Source organism: Eschscholzia californica, unplaced genomic scaffold (assembly GCF_041429995.1).
Source record: "Eschscholzia californica isolate CP2 unplaced genomic scaffold, dmEscCali1.0.p SCAF_2, whole genome shotgun sequence".
NCBI classification, from domain to species: domain Eukaryota; kingdom Viridiplantae; phylum Streptophyta; class Magnoliopsida; order Ranunculales; family Papaveraceae; genus Eschscholzia; species Eschscholzia californica.
Window position 1 is genome coordinate 41,883,596 of NW_028238309.1, and position 18,533 is coordinate 41,902,128.

The following is an 18,533-nucleotide window of genomic DNA, read 5'->3' on the forward strand; positions in this document are numbered from 1 at the left end:
CTTCATGATGGGAAGTACTTGCTTCTTCCATGTGAGAAAGTTGGTGTGGTCCAATTTAACCGAGACAAGAGGGACCAAGTTTGTGAGAGAGGAAATGGTGATAGTGGGAGAGAGGTGGGTGGGCTGTTGTTGATCAACAGAATCAGAGGAGGTGGTGGTGGTGTTTGTTGCAGCCATTAAAAACCTTAAAGCTGAGATACCATGTTAAGTTTGTGGCCATCCAACTCAAAACCAATTGGCAATGAGTGGAGAGGACCTATACTTTATATTTTTGGTTGCTAGTTACCCATTCTCCCATGTGGGACTATTCTCACAAGCCCCCTCACGTGTGGGTCAGTGGGTTCTTTGAGCCTAACACGTGTGTTTTTTTTCTTTACGGGTGGCGTGAAGTACGTGTGGCTTTTAAGCCTATCACGTGTGGGCCTAGCTCTGATACCATGTTAAGATTGAGAAGTCTCGGTTGCTTTTCTTAGGCAAACCGATGTGAATTTATATATTATTGTTAACGGTATTACATGGTAACAATATAATTCTTTACAGAAATACAAGATGCAATATCGAAAATATAATATTGCAATATCGAAAATATAAGATTGTGATAAAATATGAACAATATTAGAGATTTGATCTTATCAAGGATTTGGTCTTATCACTCTGATGATAATTGATAAGACATATCCCTAGAGTAACCAAAAGATACCTGAGTTATTTCTTCACATGCACTTATCGTATGTTATCTCCAACAACTGAGTTATTTCTTCACATGCACTTATCGTATGTTATCTCCTCTCTAAATCTTGTCACAACGGAATCAAATGTCATTATTATGTCTCCTCTAAGGTCCATTTCGTTCTTTCCAACAACTGCACTTGAACCCCTAAAAATGTAGCGGGTGTAAAGATTGGGGCGCAAGTAGTACCTGTAACCGTGAAAAGAGAAACAAAATAACTGTTAGTTATTTATGATGCAACTTAGATTAATACCATGAAAAGAGTATTAGATACTAATAGATACACGAGAGATCTGACTATTAGCTCGCTGTCAAGGAACCACAGTCCGACGCCGAGTTCATTAAGTCCTCTTTTGATGGTTATTGATAGATTTGAAATGTTCTACTCTCTGAATATCCGACATTGAACTGGAGTAAGCATATCCGGACCAATTATATCCCACAATAACTTGTATGAATATAAAAGAATTTTACAAGTATGGAGATCAAATTCTATAATTCATCAGCAAATGTAGAAGGAAAAGAAAAGAAAAATTTATATACCAAGTAGATTAGAAGATTCGATAACTACAACGGAGATAAGAGCTCTTGAAATTGTTCCAGTCGCAGCTCATCAAGGAGACCCATTTTCGGTTTCTAACACTCTGGCCATTGCTCAATGCTCATAACAAATCTATTAGCATAGAAGTATCAAACAAATGAACTAAATCAGGTAAAAGTTAAGACGTCTGAACCCTAATTTTAGGGAATCTCAAAAATTAAACAAACAAACTAAATTAAACAAAGAGTTTGAAAAATTAAAACAACCTGCATATATGTTCTCTAAACGCTCAAACCGAGTATCGACTTTTATCTTTATGTTCGTCTTGTTTTCTTCACTACCACTACCGCCGCTAGACATACTTTCTTATCTCCGGCATATATTCCATTATAAATGGAGATCAACCAGACATAAAAGAATAACTGAAGAGTGAAGACAAAAGAAATCTGAGTTAACCGAGAGTCCTAAATTCCTTCAATGATAAAAATTTAACAAACAAAACATGTTAGAGAGTGTTGTAAAGTCCAACGAAAGCATACAATTTTACAACTCTCCCGCCAAATTAAGATCAAAAAATAAAGGATTCACTTTCTAAATTAACTCAATCGAGATCATATACTTTTTAAGAGCGTAAGGAGCGATTCGATTATCAAAGATATCACAAAATCCAATAACCAACATGAGATAATAAACACAAAATTTCAGAGATTCGTACATGGATCAATGGAAGAACTCCATTAGTCTAGTGAATTGGTCGTCTTCTTCACTAACTTGATAAGGGAAGAACATTGAATTTTTTTGCAAAACTTCTGTCGACCTCAAAAGAACAAGCTTCAATAGCGGCAAGTGGGTTTAAATCTTTAATCAATGATTCATCTTGCAGAGAGACACATAGAGAGTAATAGGTGAGATTTGCAGGATCAGAAAGTAAGCATCACTATCGGAAGAAACCTCAAATTTTCCATCTTCAGAACTTGATTATATACAACATCTGAAAAGTTTTCTAGCTTATAAAAATCATTAAATAATAGTCCAAATAAAAGAATTGCACATGAAGGGGTTTAGTGATTGAGACAATATGAAAGTATATTCTAATATGAAAATTTAGAAGAAACTCAAAGCTGGAAAAGCGTCTACGAAAAAGATGGGAGATTATAAAAAATCTAAACCTGTTACTGGGAGTGGAAGAGCTTGGAAAACCTCCAAATGAGTTTAGCTGCAAATTGCTTAGTCTTTACACTTCCTTTCGGTGGCCTAAAACTATTCAGAGAGATCTAGCAACCCCTAGAAAAAAAAGAATGCCCTACATTGAGGAAGAAAAAGGAAGATTATAAACCTGTGTATTGCTACTGGATTCGAGTAAAAGCAATTAAAATAAAGCATCTAAAATACCAAAGCAAATTAACCTAACACAAGAATAAATGGATGATGAAGAAGGAGATAAAATCGATAAAAAGTTGAGCAAGAAGCCGCACCTGATCAGGCAATCTAAAGAGAGAAACTGATGAACTTCTCTTAAGATTTAAAGAGAGAAACTGAAGAGTGAATCGATTGTGAAGGTGGGAGAAGAAGGGTTTTGATGAGCAATGAATGGAGAAGCTTGGTGGGATAGAGACAGGAGTAGGTGTAAAGGTGGTTTGTATATTACAATTTTCATTGTAGCAAGTATACGTTTATAATTTCACTGTAAAATTCATCATTTTGTGGTTTACTTTGTTTTCTGTTTCATGCTTGACACAGTAAGTGTTTAAATCTTTCAACATGTCGAAATTTGGTAACATTGAGTCTCCAATGTCAGGCTTCAAAATTTTTTGCCACATTTTGCGACAGGTGTGGATATTTAACCCCCCTGTTCTTAACTTCTTATATGTTTATTTTTATATTTGATTGCAAATTTGTCTCTAAGTAAAATGATGTTCGGACTTGTACCTTCCATCGGATGCAGGTGAAATCATCAAGACAGCCAATCAACGTGTCCTTCCCTCTCTTTATTCAGGCCTGTATCACAATGAAGTAGATTTTCAACTACGATAGTAGATCCACTGCAGTCGAATATAATCAAATTTCATAGTGGTAATCATCTTGCAAAAGAACTCAGCTTTTTGATGTTTCTCCTCAGATAATCGTTGAATTTCGTGAGGGTGATATGCACTGGGAGAGATATAATAGATAACAGATTAGTAGTTAAAGAAGTGAACCATTTCCATTTTAGATTTTTCAAAAATCGCATTCCATTTCCATTCACGCGTCGAACGAAAATTTGCGAAATTGCTTTCCATTTGAGCGCGCCAAAGATAATGTTAAATACTTAAAGCCACGGCTTTAAGGCATAAAGAAAAGTCTCCGGAACATAAAGAATTAGTCAATCATGATTGACTTAAAAGATATTTATTTTTTAGCCTAAAATTAAATTTGATTCTTGTTTAGCCTTTCGTCTCCATCTTCACCTTCACTCACAAATTCCGACTACCACCACAATTTCTGCCCATCCACCATAATTCCCGCCCACCACCGCCATATTCTTATCTCTCTCTCTGCTTCTTATCCTCCTAACTTTCTCTCACTCCTTCTCATACTTTCCCTTTAGAAAGCTGATAGGGTTATCGCCCAAACCTATCGCTTGGGTGACCGTGTCAGAAAGACAAAGGGTAAAATGGTAAGTTCACACCATTTTGCCCCTTGTCGTTTTTGACACGGTTACGCGATAGGTACGGGCGGTACTTTTCTCATTACCCTTCCCTTTATGTTTCACTCTAAAAACCGTTTCAGATCCACTTGTGAACAACTCGTTGAGATGCACAAAAGCCATTACTTCTCAACTACAACTTTGAAGTCCTCTCTTCTGGGTATTAGTAGTATGAATGGCTTATTTATGAAGGGTATTCATTACTTAGTCTTTTCTAGGATTGGGTATATCCTTTTCATTTCTACGGTAAGGTTTTCTTACTTTTATAAGATATTAGCCCCTGGAATTTTTTTAAATTTTTTTTGCTTTTAATGCTCTTGATTTTGTAGATTTTGTTGTTTAAATTCAGGTTTGTTTATCAGAAACCTCGTAAACAAAAGAAAGTGGGAAAGAGAGGAAGAAATACACGTAAAAACAAAAAAAAGTTCCGAAATGAAGGGGACTAAACAGGAACAGGCACTACAAAAAAAAAATGGTTTATGGCTGGCGGCTATTCCGTAAAACAGAAACCATCGGGAAAAATGTAACTACCGAGGGTTTTACACGATTTCGTCGGATTTTGATGAAACCGTCTCCTTTCTACCTGGATTGGCGACGGAATATGTTTTGCATCGTAAAAAAGAGAATTTCTCGACGGTATTTCGCTCGGCGTCGAGAGTGAATTGGCGCGGACGAATTATTTGGCGGAAAGAAATAGCGCCCCTGCGAAAAGAAATTTTCTCCCGACCGACTTATTTAGGTTTTCCGTCGGCAGTGAGCAAAAAAAGCCCTAAATTACGCAGCCATGACTTGTGTTCCCAACTCTTTCTCTCTCCATACGTTTTTCCTTCTTCGATTAGAGCATCTCCAGCCCCAGCCGAGCTGTAACACCCCTGTTTTCTTGATATACCAAATTGGGTGGAAATAATAAAAGTCTAGGTCAGTTTTGTTTAGATGAAATACTGGTGGGTTTAAAAACCCTATTTCTCTTCACTTTTGAGAAAACCCTATAGAAAAGAAAGAGGGTGCAGCCGCTCCTTAGTGATGGGAGGAGGAATAAAGAAGAAAAGTGATGGAAATAGAGTTCTCTAGTGAGAGAACAAGTCATGGTTGTGGTCTTAAAGTCATCTAACGCGAAAAGAGGTAGATTTCCTATCTCCTAATTTTTTGGTAGGCTCTTTCAATTTATTCCATGATAGGTATAGTATTGTTAATCACATGAAAGAACGATTAAATGGCTTAGAGACTAGTTTTATCTAGAATTTCATAAAACATATAGAGAGGACAGTATTTTAGTCTAAATTCAACTTACATCTGGTATTGATATATGAAGAATCTAGGTGTGATTCTTATATTTTTGGAAAGTTCTGTTTGTCTACTTTCTAGTAGTTCAAACGGTTTGTTAATCCGAGTTCCGAGTGAAGAGTTACGATAGTTTTCGTACAAGGTGTCAGAACAGTGTCTACTGCAGTCGGTTTATATTAAAATTAAATCTGGTGTAGATATATAATGAATCTAAGTGTGATTCTTATATTTTTGGAAATTTATGTTTGTCTACTTTCTATTAATTCAAACGGTTCGTTAATCCGAGTTCCGAGTGAAGAGTTACGATAGTTTTCGTACAAGGTGTCAGAACTATGTCTACTGCACGTCGATTTATATTAAAATTAAATCTGGTGTAAATATATAATTAATCTAAGTTTGATTCTTATATGGTTGGAAAGGTATGTTCGTCTACTTTTTAGTAGTTCAAACGGTTCATTCATCCGATTTTCGAGTGAGAAGTTATGATTGTTTTCGTACAAGGTGTCAGAACAGTCTCCGATGGACGAATTTATTGAGATAATTCACATGGTTTCTGTTCTTTAGGCAATGTATCTCCTAGGTAGATACCTTCTAGTGGTGAGCCTATGTTTGTTAATTAATATTTTTATTTGCTTGTTTGAGATTGCGATCTACGTGAGGATCTACTATAAGCATCATCCCTTCTGACTTGTAATGTGTTGTTGACTTGAATTGTTTGGTGAGTTTGTTTGTAAGTCTTGATAAGAGTCAATGTTTGTTGTGTATTGGTCTGAGATACCTGAACAAGAGTTTGATGATTGTGTCTTTCGACATAATGTGGTTGTCGACGTACATGTCAAGTTTGTGGCCATAAAGGTTTACCTTAGTTAAAGGCATGATATTTTCTATCTGCTGAAAAAAAAAAGATCGTTGTATTATCAGGGTTAGTATTAGATTAAAATAATACGAGAATCGGAAAACCTAATAATTAATCAAATGACATAAATTATTAGTTTCGAGAGGGATTGGATAAATCTGATATATTATGTTAGTATTCACCGTTAAATTTCAGATAATGCCAATAATGAATATGAATGCAATGCTTCCTTGATTGGGGATTGAGCTTGCCTACCCGAGACTTAGGTTTGAGGAAATCTACTGCAGTTGGGTTTTAACCCAGCTATTTTGTTTTTCAGGTAATTATTGTGCACTCATGGTAGGTGTTGCTCGTGGATCCAGTTTGAAGGTCTCAAATCTTGGATTTCAAGGCGGTTAGCTTGAGATTTGGGATTTGGGGCGCTACACGGGCGGAGGCCCCAGCCGACGCTTCAGTCCCTAACATTAGGGGCGACAGAAGACGTCCCCAATGTCATTGGAGACTGATCTTGGCCGTTGGATTATCCAACGGCCAGATCTGTCCTTTTTTTTTTGTAAAATAAAAAAATACTAAACAAATTAAATACAAAATTAAAAATAACAAAAAAAATAAAAATAACTTAAAAATGGCAAAGAATAGATTATTTCCTTTAAACATTGAAGGATATGACATAAGATTGAAGGATCTTCATCTCACATTAAGAGATAAAAGTGGAACTCTAATTGCTAAGGTGAAAATGGCAAAGAATAGATTATTTCCTTTAAACATTCAACATGGTGATGCAAAATGCTTAAACTTTACTGTGAAAGATAAATCTTGGTTGTGGCATTTGAGACTTGGACATTTAAATTTTGATTGAATGAAAACTTTGGCAAGCAAGAACATGGTAAGGGGTTTACCATATATTGATCACCCAAATAAAGTGTGTGAAGGATGTATCTTTGGGAAGCATCATAAAACAACTTTCTCTAAAGAAGGAAGGTGGAGGGCTTACAATCCTCTAGAGCTTGTGCATACCGATGTTTGTGGTCCATTGAAGCCAATGACAAATGGAGGTAACAATTACATTCTCACTTTTATTGATGATTATAGTAGAAAAACATGGGTATACTTCTTGAAAAATAAATCCGAAGTATTTGAAGTGTTTAAGGAATTCAAGAGTATGGTTGAGAAACAAAGTGGGTATGTTATCAAGAAACTAAGATCGGATAGAGGTGGGGAATTTACTTCAAGAGACTTTGATATGTTTTGTAAAGAACATGGAATTATTCACGAACTTACCCCACCAAACACACCACAACTAAATGGAGTAGCCGAAAGGAAAAACCGCAACATATTAAACATGGCAAGAAGCATGTTAAAAGAAAAAAGTTTGCCTAGGGAATTTTGGGGTGAAGCCGTTGCATGTGCCGTATACTTGTTAAATAGATGTCGCACTAAAAGTGTTTATATGAAAACACCGCAAGAGGCATAGGGGTATTACAAGCCTAGTGTATCTCATTTAAAGATATTTGGATGTATTGCTTATGCAAAGATACCGGAAGCAAGAAGAACAAAACTTGATGACAAAGCTGAAAAATGCATCTTTCTTTGTTATAGTGAGCAAACAAAGTGTTACAAGTTATTTAACCCGACCACCAATAAAGTTCTCCTTAGTAGAGATGTTGTATTTGAAGAAGAAATGGCATGGGAATGGAAAGGAAAAGAAACTATTCAAGTTGAACTTGAGCTTGAAGTGGAAAAGAAGAAGAAGTACCAAACGAAATTCAAAGAGAGCCACAAACACCAATGTGTAGAGCATCATCATCACCATCATCTTCATCTCCATTATCCTCATCATCGGAAAGAAGTTCTAGTGAAAGACCAATGAAAAAAAGAAGCTTCAGAGAGATTTATGAAGTTATTGATAATGAAGAAGAAGTGAACTTATGTTGCTTTCTCATGCATTATGATCCTACTAGTCATGAAGGAGTCATTCAAGAAGAAAAAATGAAAAAAACAATGGATGAAGAAATTAATATAATTGAAAAGAATGATGCATATGAGTTGACAAAGAGGTACAAGTCTATTGGGGTAAATTGTGCATACACACCAAAGAAGAATGCAAGTGGTGAAGTCCAAAAGTACGAAGCAAGGTTTGTAAATAAAAGTTACAAGCAAAGAGTCGACATCGATTTTAGTAAGGTATTTATTCCTTTTGTTCATATGAAAATATGGGTCTATATAGCGAGTAAATATTCATGGAAAAGTTATCAATTTGATGTCAAGTTGACAATCTTAAATAGTGTTCCCGAAGAAGAAAAGTTTGATGAACAACTCTTGAAGCATGATGTCTTTGAAAGATAGAAGTGGATGTTAGGTATGAAAGCTATGAAAATATGGTTTAAGGGGGGATGTTGAAAGGTGGCTTTTAAACCAAATTTAGGTTTGGGCCCAATATAAAATGTGGGCTTGAGTAAATGGTTTTATCAAACTAGAAGGGGTAAAAAAGGAAAAAAGTCTCATGAAATTAGTTAAACAAAAAGCCTAGACAGACCGTTTTGAGGGACTGCCCCTTAGACCGTCTCGTCCACTTGGACAACAAGCCAAGGGACTTCCCACATGGGTTGTCAGGTAAGTCAAAAAGTTGGAGAGAGAAAAAATTGTTCCTCTCTCCAACGTGGACAACCAAATTAAATGGAAGTCTTTCCATCTCCCGTTCTCTCTAACGGTGACCCCGTTAGAAAATTTACTTTCAATCTCGGCCATTAATTTTTTAAGGGCCGAGATTGAAACCCCTAAAAGTTAATTAATTCCTTTCTTCTTGGATCAGTCATTCTTCCCAACTCTAAAGAACAAAACCCTAACTTAGAAGTTCATCATTTCTCATCACCATCTTCCTTCAAATCGATCTCGTTTTGTGAAGTTGTTGTTAGTTCTCTACTCATCTCCTTCTTCAAAAGTAAGGTAACTTTAGGCATTTGTTTTCATTACCATTTTAGCTTAGTGTGCATTGATAAATTGTTTAAAGTGATTTCCCATTTCTCTCCAACTTTCACTAGCTTTTAAATCACAACTTATTTTTTTTTCAGTACATTTATATTTACTTTTAATGTCCCACTGTTGTTCTTGATATATAGATTGTTTTTATTTCTCATTGTTTTATTCAAGGCATATATGGAAGGAGGAATACCTATGGAATATAATGTAGATTTTGAGGAAGATATAGATAATGAGAATATTGGGACCAAAAATGATTGTGGATCCGAGGATGATGATGAACCCGAGGATGATTGTGTCGATAGTGAAAAGAAAGTTGATTGTTCGAAATATAGTAAATTAGAACTATTGGATTTACTAAAGATTGGAACGATACACGATAATCCTGAGTTTGTGTTTGAACTTTTTAAGAAATATGCGTTTTTATCGGGATTTCCTTCAAAGAAAAGAACTAGTAAAAGAGATTGTAGTGGTTTACTTCGATGGGTTACTTTTTCGTGTGGTAGAGAAGGGAAACCTAAAAGTACTTCTTCGAATTGCTTAAACCCGAAACCCTCTTCCAAGACAGGTTGTTTAGTTAAGATTAGAATAACCCTTGAAGGAGACGAGAGATGGAAAATCACGTCTTCCTATCTCGATCACAACCATCCATTAAGTCTAGATTTTATAAATGCAACAGAAATATCAAGCCATCGGTAAAAAGGGCTTTAGAATTGCATGATAGAGCAGGAATTCGAGTATGTAAGAATTTTGGGACGATTGTTGAAGATGCACATGGTTATGAAAACTTGACTGTAAACAAAAAAGATTGTCAGAATTACCTAGCAAAAGTTAGGCGATTGCGTCTTGGTGAAGGTGATGTGGTTGCAGTTCAACGTTATTTCTTGAAGATGCAATCGCAAAATAAAGATTTTTTCTATTGTATGGACCACGATGAAGAAGGTAGATTGAAAAATGTATTTTGGGCCGATGGAAAGAGTAGAAAATCTTATAAAGAATTTGGCGATGTGGTTGCATTTGATACAACTTACTTGACTAACAAATACGAAATGCCATTTGCTCCGTTTGTCGGAGTAAATCATCATGGTCATACAATTTTACTCGGGTGTGGTCTCATTTCAAATGAAGACACATGTACATTTGTTTGGTTGTTTCAAGCATGGCTCGCTTGCATGGATAATTGCCATCCTCAAGGAATAATTACAGACCAATATAAGGCAATGCAGAATGCCATTGAGATAGTCTTTCCTAACACTAGACATAGATGGTGTTTATGGCACATTTTGAAGAAGTTTCCTGTAAAGTTTGGTAGCAATAAACAAAAAGATCAGATCAGTTCGACATTGAACCGTTTAATATATGATTCACAAGACCCCGGAGAGTTTGAAGAAGGTTGGTTAAACATGCTTAACAAATATGGTTTACATCAACATAAATGGTTAACTAAACTATACGTGGATAGGTATCGTTGGATTCCAATTTACCTTAACAATAGTTTTTGGGCTGGCATGTCAAGTACACAACGAAGTGAAAGTGTGAATGCTTTTTTTGATGGTTATGTTCATTCTAAAACAACTCTAAAACAATTTGTTGAACAATATGGTCGCGCATTGAGAGATAAAGCCCAAAAGGAGGCGGAGGCGGACTTTAGGTCATATGCACACAAGATACCATGTGTAACGAGATTTGCAATGGAGAAACAAGCTCAACAAGTGTACACCACAGAGAAATTTAAAGAATTTCAAACTGAGTTGATTGAATTGTTATATTGCCAAGAAACAAATAGGTACCAAGATGACATGTTAACTGTACATGACGTACGGGCTGATATTGTCATTGGAGATGGAATGAAGAAAAGAATGGTTTATAAAGTTTGTTGCAATCATACGATTAGTAGTATACATTGTAGTTGTCTTATGTTTGAGTCTAAGGGCTTATTGTGTAGGCATTCTATATTAGTGTTGCTTGATTTTGGTATTGACTTTATTCCGGAGAAATACATTCTTCGTAGGTGGAGAAATGATGTTACGAGAGCACACACAAAGTTGTCAATTGGATATGATGATTGGACATTAAGTGAAAATCTTCGTACCTATGATCGATTATGCCGTGCATTTACTGAACTCGCAGACTTGTCGTGCGATGATGATCGCCGTTGTGAACGATATATTGAGTGGGTTGAGAATGAGAAAAAAACTATACCTTTGTTTAAACAGAGTGTTAATCCAGCTCCAATCTCAAGAACTAATGTAGGTAGTACTTCCAACGGTAATGATAATGAAGAAATCTTGCTTGATCCATATTGTGTGAAGCGTAAGGGGCGACCTCGTACTAAAAGGTTAGAGTCTACACTTTTCGCCAAATCGAAGAAAAAAGATGTGTCAAGTAACAAGAGAAACAAGGTTAGTTATTATTCACATAGTTTTTTTTTTGTTTAAATATTTTTTAAGAAATACAAGTATAATAAAGTATTTTATTTTTTTTAGGGAGATGATGATCTACAACATATGGGATTCAACGCTACTCAAGAAAGTTATTATTGTGATCCACAATATGCAACATTCAATGCCACTCAAGAGAGTCATCAAAATCTCCCACATCTATGATTATCGTTAAATGAATGTGTGTATTTTATTCATTTTTAATTTTAATCTTGAGAGAATTTTGTCATGGTATTAATACATGGAGTTTTTTGTTTGAGCCAGATGGAGTTTTTTTGTTGCAAGAGATACATTGAGTTATTAAACTAAAAATACAGTGACAGGAAATACTCATTATTCTATCTAATTTTTTTTTGTTGAAGTTTAATATCTGTCTCTATATAAATTGCTTTTATTTTTTACTTCCTTATACCCGTGTATCTCTTGCATGATAGTTGATCAATACATAATGAAGAATCTTGATGTAAAGAACTAACTCCAACACCATTGCAGGAAAGTTTGGAATGGCTTTTAAGTGGTAAAGAAATAATACAAAACTTACTTCATAATTGTGAACATAACATCAATTAGCTTCTTAAAAATAACCACATATACACACAATGAGTTTACAACAGAAATTAACGAATTCACAACAAAAATAAATGACGCAATACGTAAAAGGTCCTAATACATTCGAATATCTTCCATATACACACTAAGCTAAAATGGTGATGAAAACAAATCTCTAATTTACCATACTTTCGAATAAAGAACCAACAACAATTTAAAAAACGAGATCAATTTGGAAGAAGTTTTTGTTTTGTTGAAATAATCAATTTGAAGGAAGTTGGTGATGAGAAATGGTGAACTTCTTTAAGGTTGAGTTTGTGTTCTTTGAAGTTGAGAAGAATGACTGATCTAAGAAGAAGGGAATTAATTAACTTTTAGAGGATTCAATCTCGGCCCTTAAAAAATTAAAGGCCGAGATTGAAAGTAAATTTTTTAAAAAAGAAAGGAATTAATTAACTTTAGGGGTTTCAATCTCGGCCCTTAAAAAATTAATGGCCGAGATTGAAAGTAAATTTTCTAACGGGGTCACCGTTAGAGAGAACAGGAGATGGAAAGACTTCCATTTAATTTGGTTGTCCACGTTGGAGAGAGGAACAATTTTTTCTCTCTCCAACTTTTTGACTTACCTGACAACCCATGTGGGAAGTCCCTTGGCTTGTTGTCCAAGTGGACGAGACGGTCTAAGGGGCAGTCCCTCAAAACGGTCTGTCTAGGCTTTTTGTTAATTAAAAGGGTGTAGAGAGTTCTTTTGTTTGACTAGTTCAAGAACAATCTAGAGAGATAAAGTAAAAGGAGAATAGTGTAGAAGAAACTTGAAGAAGAAGACATAGATCTAGTATGAATCTTGTGTTTAAGGTAACAACTAACTTCAATATCTAGTTTATTATTGTGAGAAAACTTTGTATGATTTGTTTATGAGATTGTGTAGATCTAAAGAAACTTTATTATATGAAAGTATGTTGATGAGAACCTTTTGAGTTTATTTGATTGTATTGATGTATGTATCTACACCTCTATACACCAACAAAACCAGTGATATTTTACTAATATTACTAAAACCTTAAAACCAGTGATATTTCCTAATTTAGTTATAAGCAGTCTGTTTAAAAGAGTGGACCAAGAAGCTAGAAGTTGCATTCTGAACTTGTCAAAACAGGTTTTTTATTCTTCTTCCCGTTTCTCTCTTCTCCTTCATCTTTATCTCAATTTTTTCTTGAGCTTTATTTTTCTCATATAAATTCTAACCCATTAGTTTTTACAGTTTCAAGGGTAAACATTGAATAAAAACTAGAAGGCAGAAATTAATGGAGTTGGATCACGACTGCAACTCATCCCTGAGAAAACTGGTTAAACATGTTGGGTTCAATGAGGCTAAAGATAAGAACTTTGCATTCTCTCCCTTTTCAATCTACTCTAGTCTGTCCTTATTAGCTTCTGGAGCAGAAGATGAAACCCTAGAACAACTCTTGGGTTTTCTAAAACGTGAAAATCTTAATGATCTTAACACTTATGTTTCGAAACTCATGAACTCATTGGATTCAACTAACAAGAACACGAAGGGAGATGACGGACCCGTTCTGTCGTTGGTAAGAGGTGTTTGGGTTGATAGGTTATGTACTTTTCAACCTTCTTACAAAGAAGTTGCTACTTCAATCTATAAAGCTTAAACCGATGCTGTCGATTTCAAAAATCAGGTAATTCATTAAGTGTACTTGTTTTTCTGTGCTTTATTTAAGATCAGTTATTAGTATGTTTTTTCTGTGCTTTATTTAATTCAGAGAAAAGGTGAATGCATGGGCTAAAGAGCGAACAAACGGACTAATAACTGATCTACTTCCCGAAGGATCTCCTAGTGACTTGACAAGACTGATGTGCGCGAATGCGATCTACATCAAGGGTTCATGGGAAGAAGATCAAGTCAATCCAGAACTAACAGAAAACTCAAAATTCTATCTCCTTGAAGAAGGAACCTCAGTTGAAGTACCTTTCATGGGAACCAGCATAGACTACTTGTTTGTTTCATGTTTCGATAGCTTTAAAGTCCTCAGACTTCCTTATAAACAAGCCACCACTAGTCTTCAAGAACTATGCATTTCTATGTATATATTCCTATCTAATGAGTGAGACGGGCTTGCCGATTTGATAGAGAAAGTGAGTTCTGAATCAGCCAATTTCTTGGAAAGGCATCTTCCGAAAGAGGGAGTTCTCGTGCGACATTTCAAGCTACCAAAATTCAAGATCTTGTTTGGTTTTGAAATGTCTAGAGTTCTGAAAAATGACTTGGGTCTTGATTTGCCTTTCCACAAAGAGTACTCAGACCTAACCAAGATGGTGAGTGTGGGAACTGATGTTAAAAGGCTTTTTGTTTCGAAAATAGTCCACAAATGTTCTATTGAATTTGATGAACAAGGAACTGAAGCTGATGCTTCTACTTTTTTCGACGAAGATATGTGTGGGTGCATGTATGATCGCACCAAACGAGTACCACTAGTAGACTTTGTAGCTGATCATCCTTTCATGTTTATCGTAAGAGATGATGTAAGTGCCACTGTCTTGTTTTAGTTTTTTTCTTCACTCTATTAAGTTGAACCCTTTGTTTTTTAAGGTTTGAAACTAGTAAAAAGAAATATCTTGAGCACTGATGAATGAATAAATGATAGATTTATCTCTTGTTGGTCTTGTTTAACTTTACTTGATGGACTAAATACAACAATGATAGATGGACCTCTTTGGTGACTCAATCCTAAGAGCAACTCCAATGCCAGTCTGTCTGAGGCCTAAAAACTACTTGATTGAAAATTTAAATTTACTTGAGTTTGATTAAATAACATGCATTACAATTGCTTGGTAAAAAAAATTAAATCTACTTAAGTACGACTAAGCAACAATGATTACTAAAGGTAACTAGAAGGAGTTTCGTGGGTCTTGGGGAAGACCGACCGTAGAAGCATCTCGCGTAGCCCTAAGCATTCGTGCACCATCTTCGTCGAGAGTCCTGCATCAATGATCATTAAGTTCACACATATTGGTCTCTAGTGTATTGCATTGTGTGGTTCTTGTATTTTTGTTGTATTCGTAGGTTTTTTTGTTGACCTCCTGGAAGTTTCCTGTTGTACCCTTGCATTTTTCCGTTGTAATGATTGCTCTCCTACGTGCTTCTGTCTCTCGCTTCCCATTATCCCGATCATAACCGTTTTCTTCTTTTTTTTGAACTTTGTTTACTAGCCTCAAAATAGAAACAAAGGTTTGACATTTAGAGTTTACCTCACTGAAACGAGATTTACAACTCCTGTACGAACGCCTTTGCATTACATTCATCGCATATTTTTTTGGCAAAATACTTTACAAGAATTTTTTTTTTAATTGGTGAATCCACAAACTCATTTTTAGTGTAAAATATTTGAATGATTGAGATCCTAGTCTATATAACAAAACATAACTTGTTTTGCTGATCGGGACAATGAATGCTTACTGTCAAGGCCGTGCTTGACAATTGAGGGGCCCAGTGCCAAACTTTAGTCGGGGCCTATTTGTACGAAAATATACAGGCAATTTGTTTTACACACTAAAAGATATTTTTATGAGAGATCCGACGTTAGTTTTTTCGCAATTTGTTTGGAATATAAACTTTTTATGTAGCACGATACTATCCAGAATTAGCGTTAGACTTCTGTCTTCTTGTATAATATGTTTGAAAATAGTGAGATTTGAACCTTAGTATCTTCATTGGAGAGATGAGATATAAAGATACAATCTATTAGTAAGTATAAGGAGATGGATAGATGATATAAAGATTGGGAGGAAAAAAAATCAAATTAAGGCAAAAATCAAAATTTAATTCATTAATTGCCTTCGACTTGTCTCAAACCCAATACCATTAAGTATGAAAACCAGACTACTACCCACTAGGCTGCCACTACTTGATGAAGAAAAAAGGAACCATAGCTTACTTTTTTTTTGTTTTGTTGAACTACCATAGCTTACTTAAGTAAAAAGTTTTAAAAGAGACCAAGGAAAAATGGGCCCCTTGTGGTGGGGGCCCGGTGCGAGCGCACGGCCCACTCTCCGCACCACAGGGGCCTGCTTACTAACTAGTCTATACAACAAAACATAACTTGTTTTGCTGAATAGGACAAAATGAATGCTTACTGACTAGGACAAAATAAATGTGTCCTCATCTTTCCCTCACTTATGTCTCCAAAAAACCTTTCACTCCCCCTCTTCAAAATAAAGGACACTAACATTAAACATTGAGACTCACTCGATTTCAAATAATCTTAATGTAATCCAACAACTTAGAGTGAGAGTAGCAAGAGTAATGAGACAAAACAAAAATATTTCGTTATTAAAAAAAAAAGATTAGTGGTTTATCAGTCCGGAAAATTATTATCAATTTAACATTGAATTCAGAATATTAATGATTTAGGTTCAGTTGATTTGAATTGTAATCGAGCGGCTTAGAATGAGAGTAGTATCCCTCTTAAAATAAATGACCCTAACATTAAACATTTAGGCTCACTCGTTAAAATAATCCTAATGTAATCCAATGGCTTAGATAACAAGAGTAACGCGACAAAACAAAAAATCTTTCGTACTAAAAAAAGTTAGTGGCTTAATTGTCCGAAAAAGTTATTATCTATTAAACAATTGCAATTAAATTCAGAAGATTAAACATTTAGGTTCACTCGGTTTGAAATGTAATCAAACGACTTAGAATGAGAGTAGCAAGAGTAATGATACAGACTAAAAATCTTTCTTTATTAAAACAATTGTGCTTTATTTATTCAAAAAATAATTATTCTGTTATAAACAACTGCAATTGATTCAAAATCATAACTCATAAGTAGAAAATATATTTGTGGGAGAAAAATGGAGAGAAAAAAAAACATTTTCCCAATGTGCACATAGGGTTTTGATAGCTTTGCGAGCACGATAAGCGAAGCGCGCGCGCGCGCGCGCACACACACACATATATATATATATAGTCATATTGATGCGTGCGTGTATATATATATATATATATATATATATATATATTGTATGTAGTTGGCTAAATGTGTTATTTAAATGAATGTGAATTAAATAAAAATTAGTCATCATGGATTACTGTAAAAGAAAACAATATATATATATCAATCAAAATCAATGTTTTAATGAAATTGATACTTATATCTAACAAAAATGATAGAACCTGATAATGATTGCCAAGTACTAAATAAAACACCAAGTAGAGAAAATAAATCAAACTGAGAAATATGAGTAACCAGTGAATACATGTACAGTTGCATTACATAGAACACAAAAATAAGAAGTATAACACTAAACTATATGGACATTCCAGTTTCTTCGGATAGTAGCTCATCAGAGGGAGGGGATGATATTATCTTTCAGTATGAAAGATAATTAGACAATTGAAATTTCATGCATACTAAAATTAAAACAATCCCTAATTTTTCTTTTAAATAGAGAAAAGTAAATATCTTGATTAAATTTTGAGCGTAATATGCAAAAAAATTACCGTGCCAGGGGCACGGACAATACCTGGTCCTTAATAAGTTAGATCTCTTACAAGGTCAAACAAAAGGACGGAGGGAGTAGAAACCTACTATGGTATGAAATAACCATTAAAAAACTTACATTATACGGATATCATTTATAGATATCTTTTACAACTTTTATGCCCAAAATTTTTAGTATGCTATTTTTATAAATTGAGAAAAAATATTGGTAAGAGTTATATCAAATTTATATTATGGAAAGTGTTCCACTATGATCTATAACATAAAATATCCTAACAGATTACAAATTATATTATTCCTTATCAATTGAATTCCATGTTATGGAAAATATTCTATTATAGATTAAATTTTGAAAAACTTGTCTAAGTTTTTGCATGAAATAACATACCTTAATTGATTTAAATTCAAAAACTAAAACTAACCTAAAAATTGATTTCAAAAAAACTTGCGAAGAAATTGATTTAAATTTTTGTATGAAACGACATACTTAAATTGATTTAAATTTTTGTATGGAACAACATACCTAAATTTATCTATATTTAAGAACTAAGAGCATCTCCAATGCAAGACTCGATCTTAAAATCTTAAGCACCACCTGGGATTTTAGAGTTTTTTTTGAGAAAAAACCTCTCCAATGCAAAACTCAATTGAGATCTTAAGATGATGTGGAAACATTAAGTTTTAAGATGTCTCAACTAGAAACTCTATTTTTTAGATCTCCTTTGAGAGTCTTAAGTGTCCTAGTCATCAAATTTAATTTTTGGACCGATAGAAAATGTATGTGTGACATGTGTATCTATTAGAGTTTTTTAGAGTGTTGCATTGGAGAATGACTTGAATTAGAGACACTCAAGTTAACCACATAAGAAAGAGAATCTCAATTGAGACTCAACACATAAGTCAATTAGAATTTTTTTTGAGTTTTGCATTGGAGATGCTCTAAAACTT

General features: G+C 34.6%; 1 protein-coding gene and 1 pseudogene across 3 annotated transcripts; both read left to right on the forward strand.

Moving 5' to 3' along the window:
• Nucleotides 1-8,825: 8,825 nt before the first annotated feature.
• Nucleotides 8,826-11,884, forward strand: LOC147558018 (protein FAR-RED IMPAIRED RESPONSE 1-like). 2 transcript variants are annotated; one of them, XM_086664491.1, is made up of 3 exons: nt 8,826-9,043; nt 9,248-11,478; nt 11,563-11,884. In XM_086664491.1, the coding sequence occupies exons 2-3, from the start codon at nt 9,688-9,690 to the stop codon at nt 11,680-11,682; spliced, it is 1,911 nt and encodes a 636-aa protein (XP_086520617.1). In that variant the 5' UTR covers nt 8,826-9,043; nt 9,248-9,687; the 3' UTR covers nt 11,683-11,884. The 2 variants fall into 2 exon arrangements, with proteins under 2 accessions (XP_086520617.1, XP_086520619.1); XM_086664493.1 differs by having other exon boundaries at nt 8,908-9,038.
• Nucleotides 11,885-13,151: 1,267 nt separating this feature from the next.
• On the forward strand, nt 13,152-14,628 carry LOC147558019 (serpin-ZX pseudogene; annotated as a pseudogene). The gene is made up of 3 exons (XR_015234142.1): nt 13,152-13,222; nt 13,328-13,730; nt 13,852-14,628. The product of XR_015234142.1 is annotated as a serpin-ZX pseudogene (transcript).
• The last annotated feature ends 3,905 nt before the right edge of the window (nt 14,629-18,533 follow it).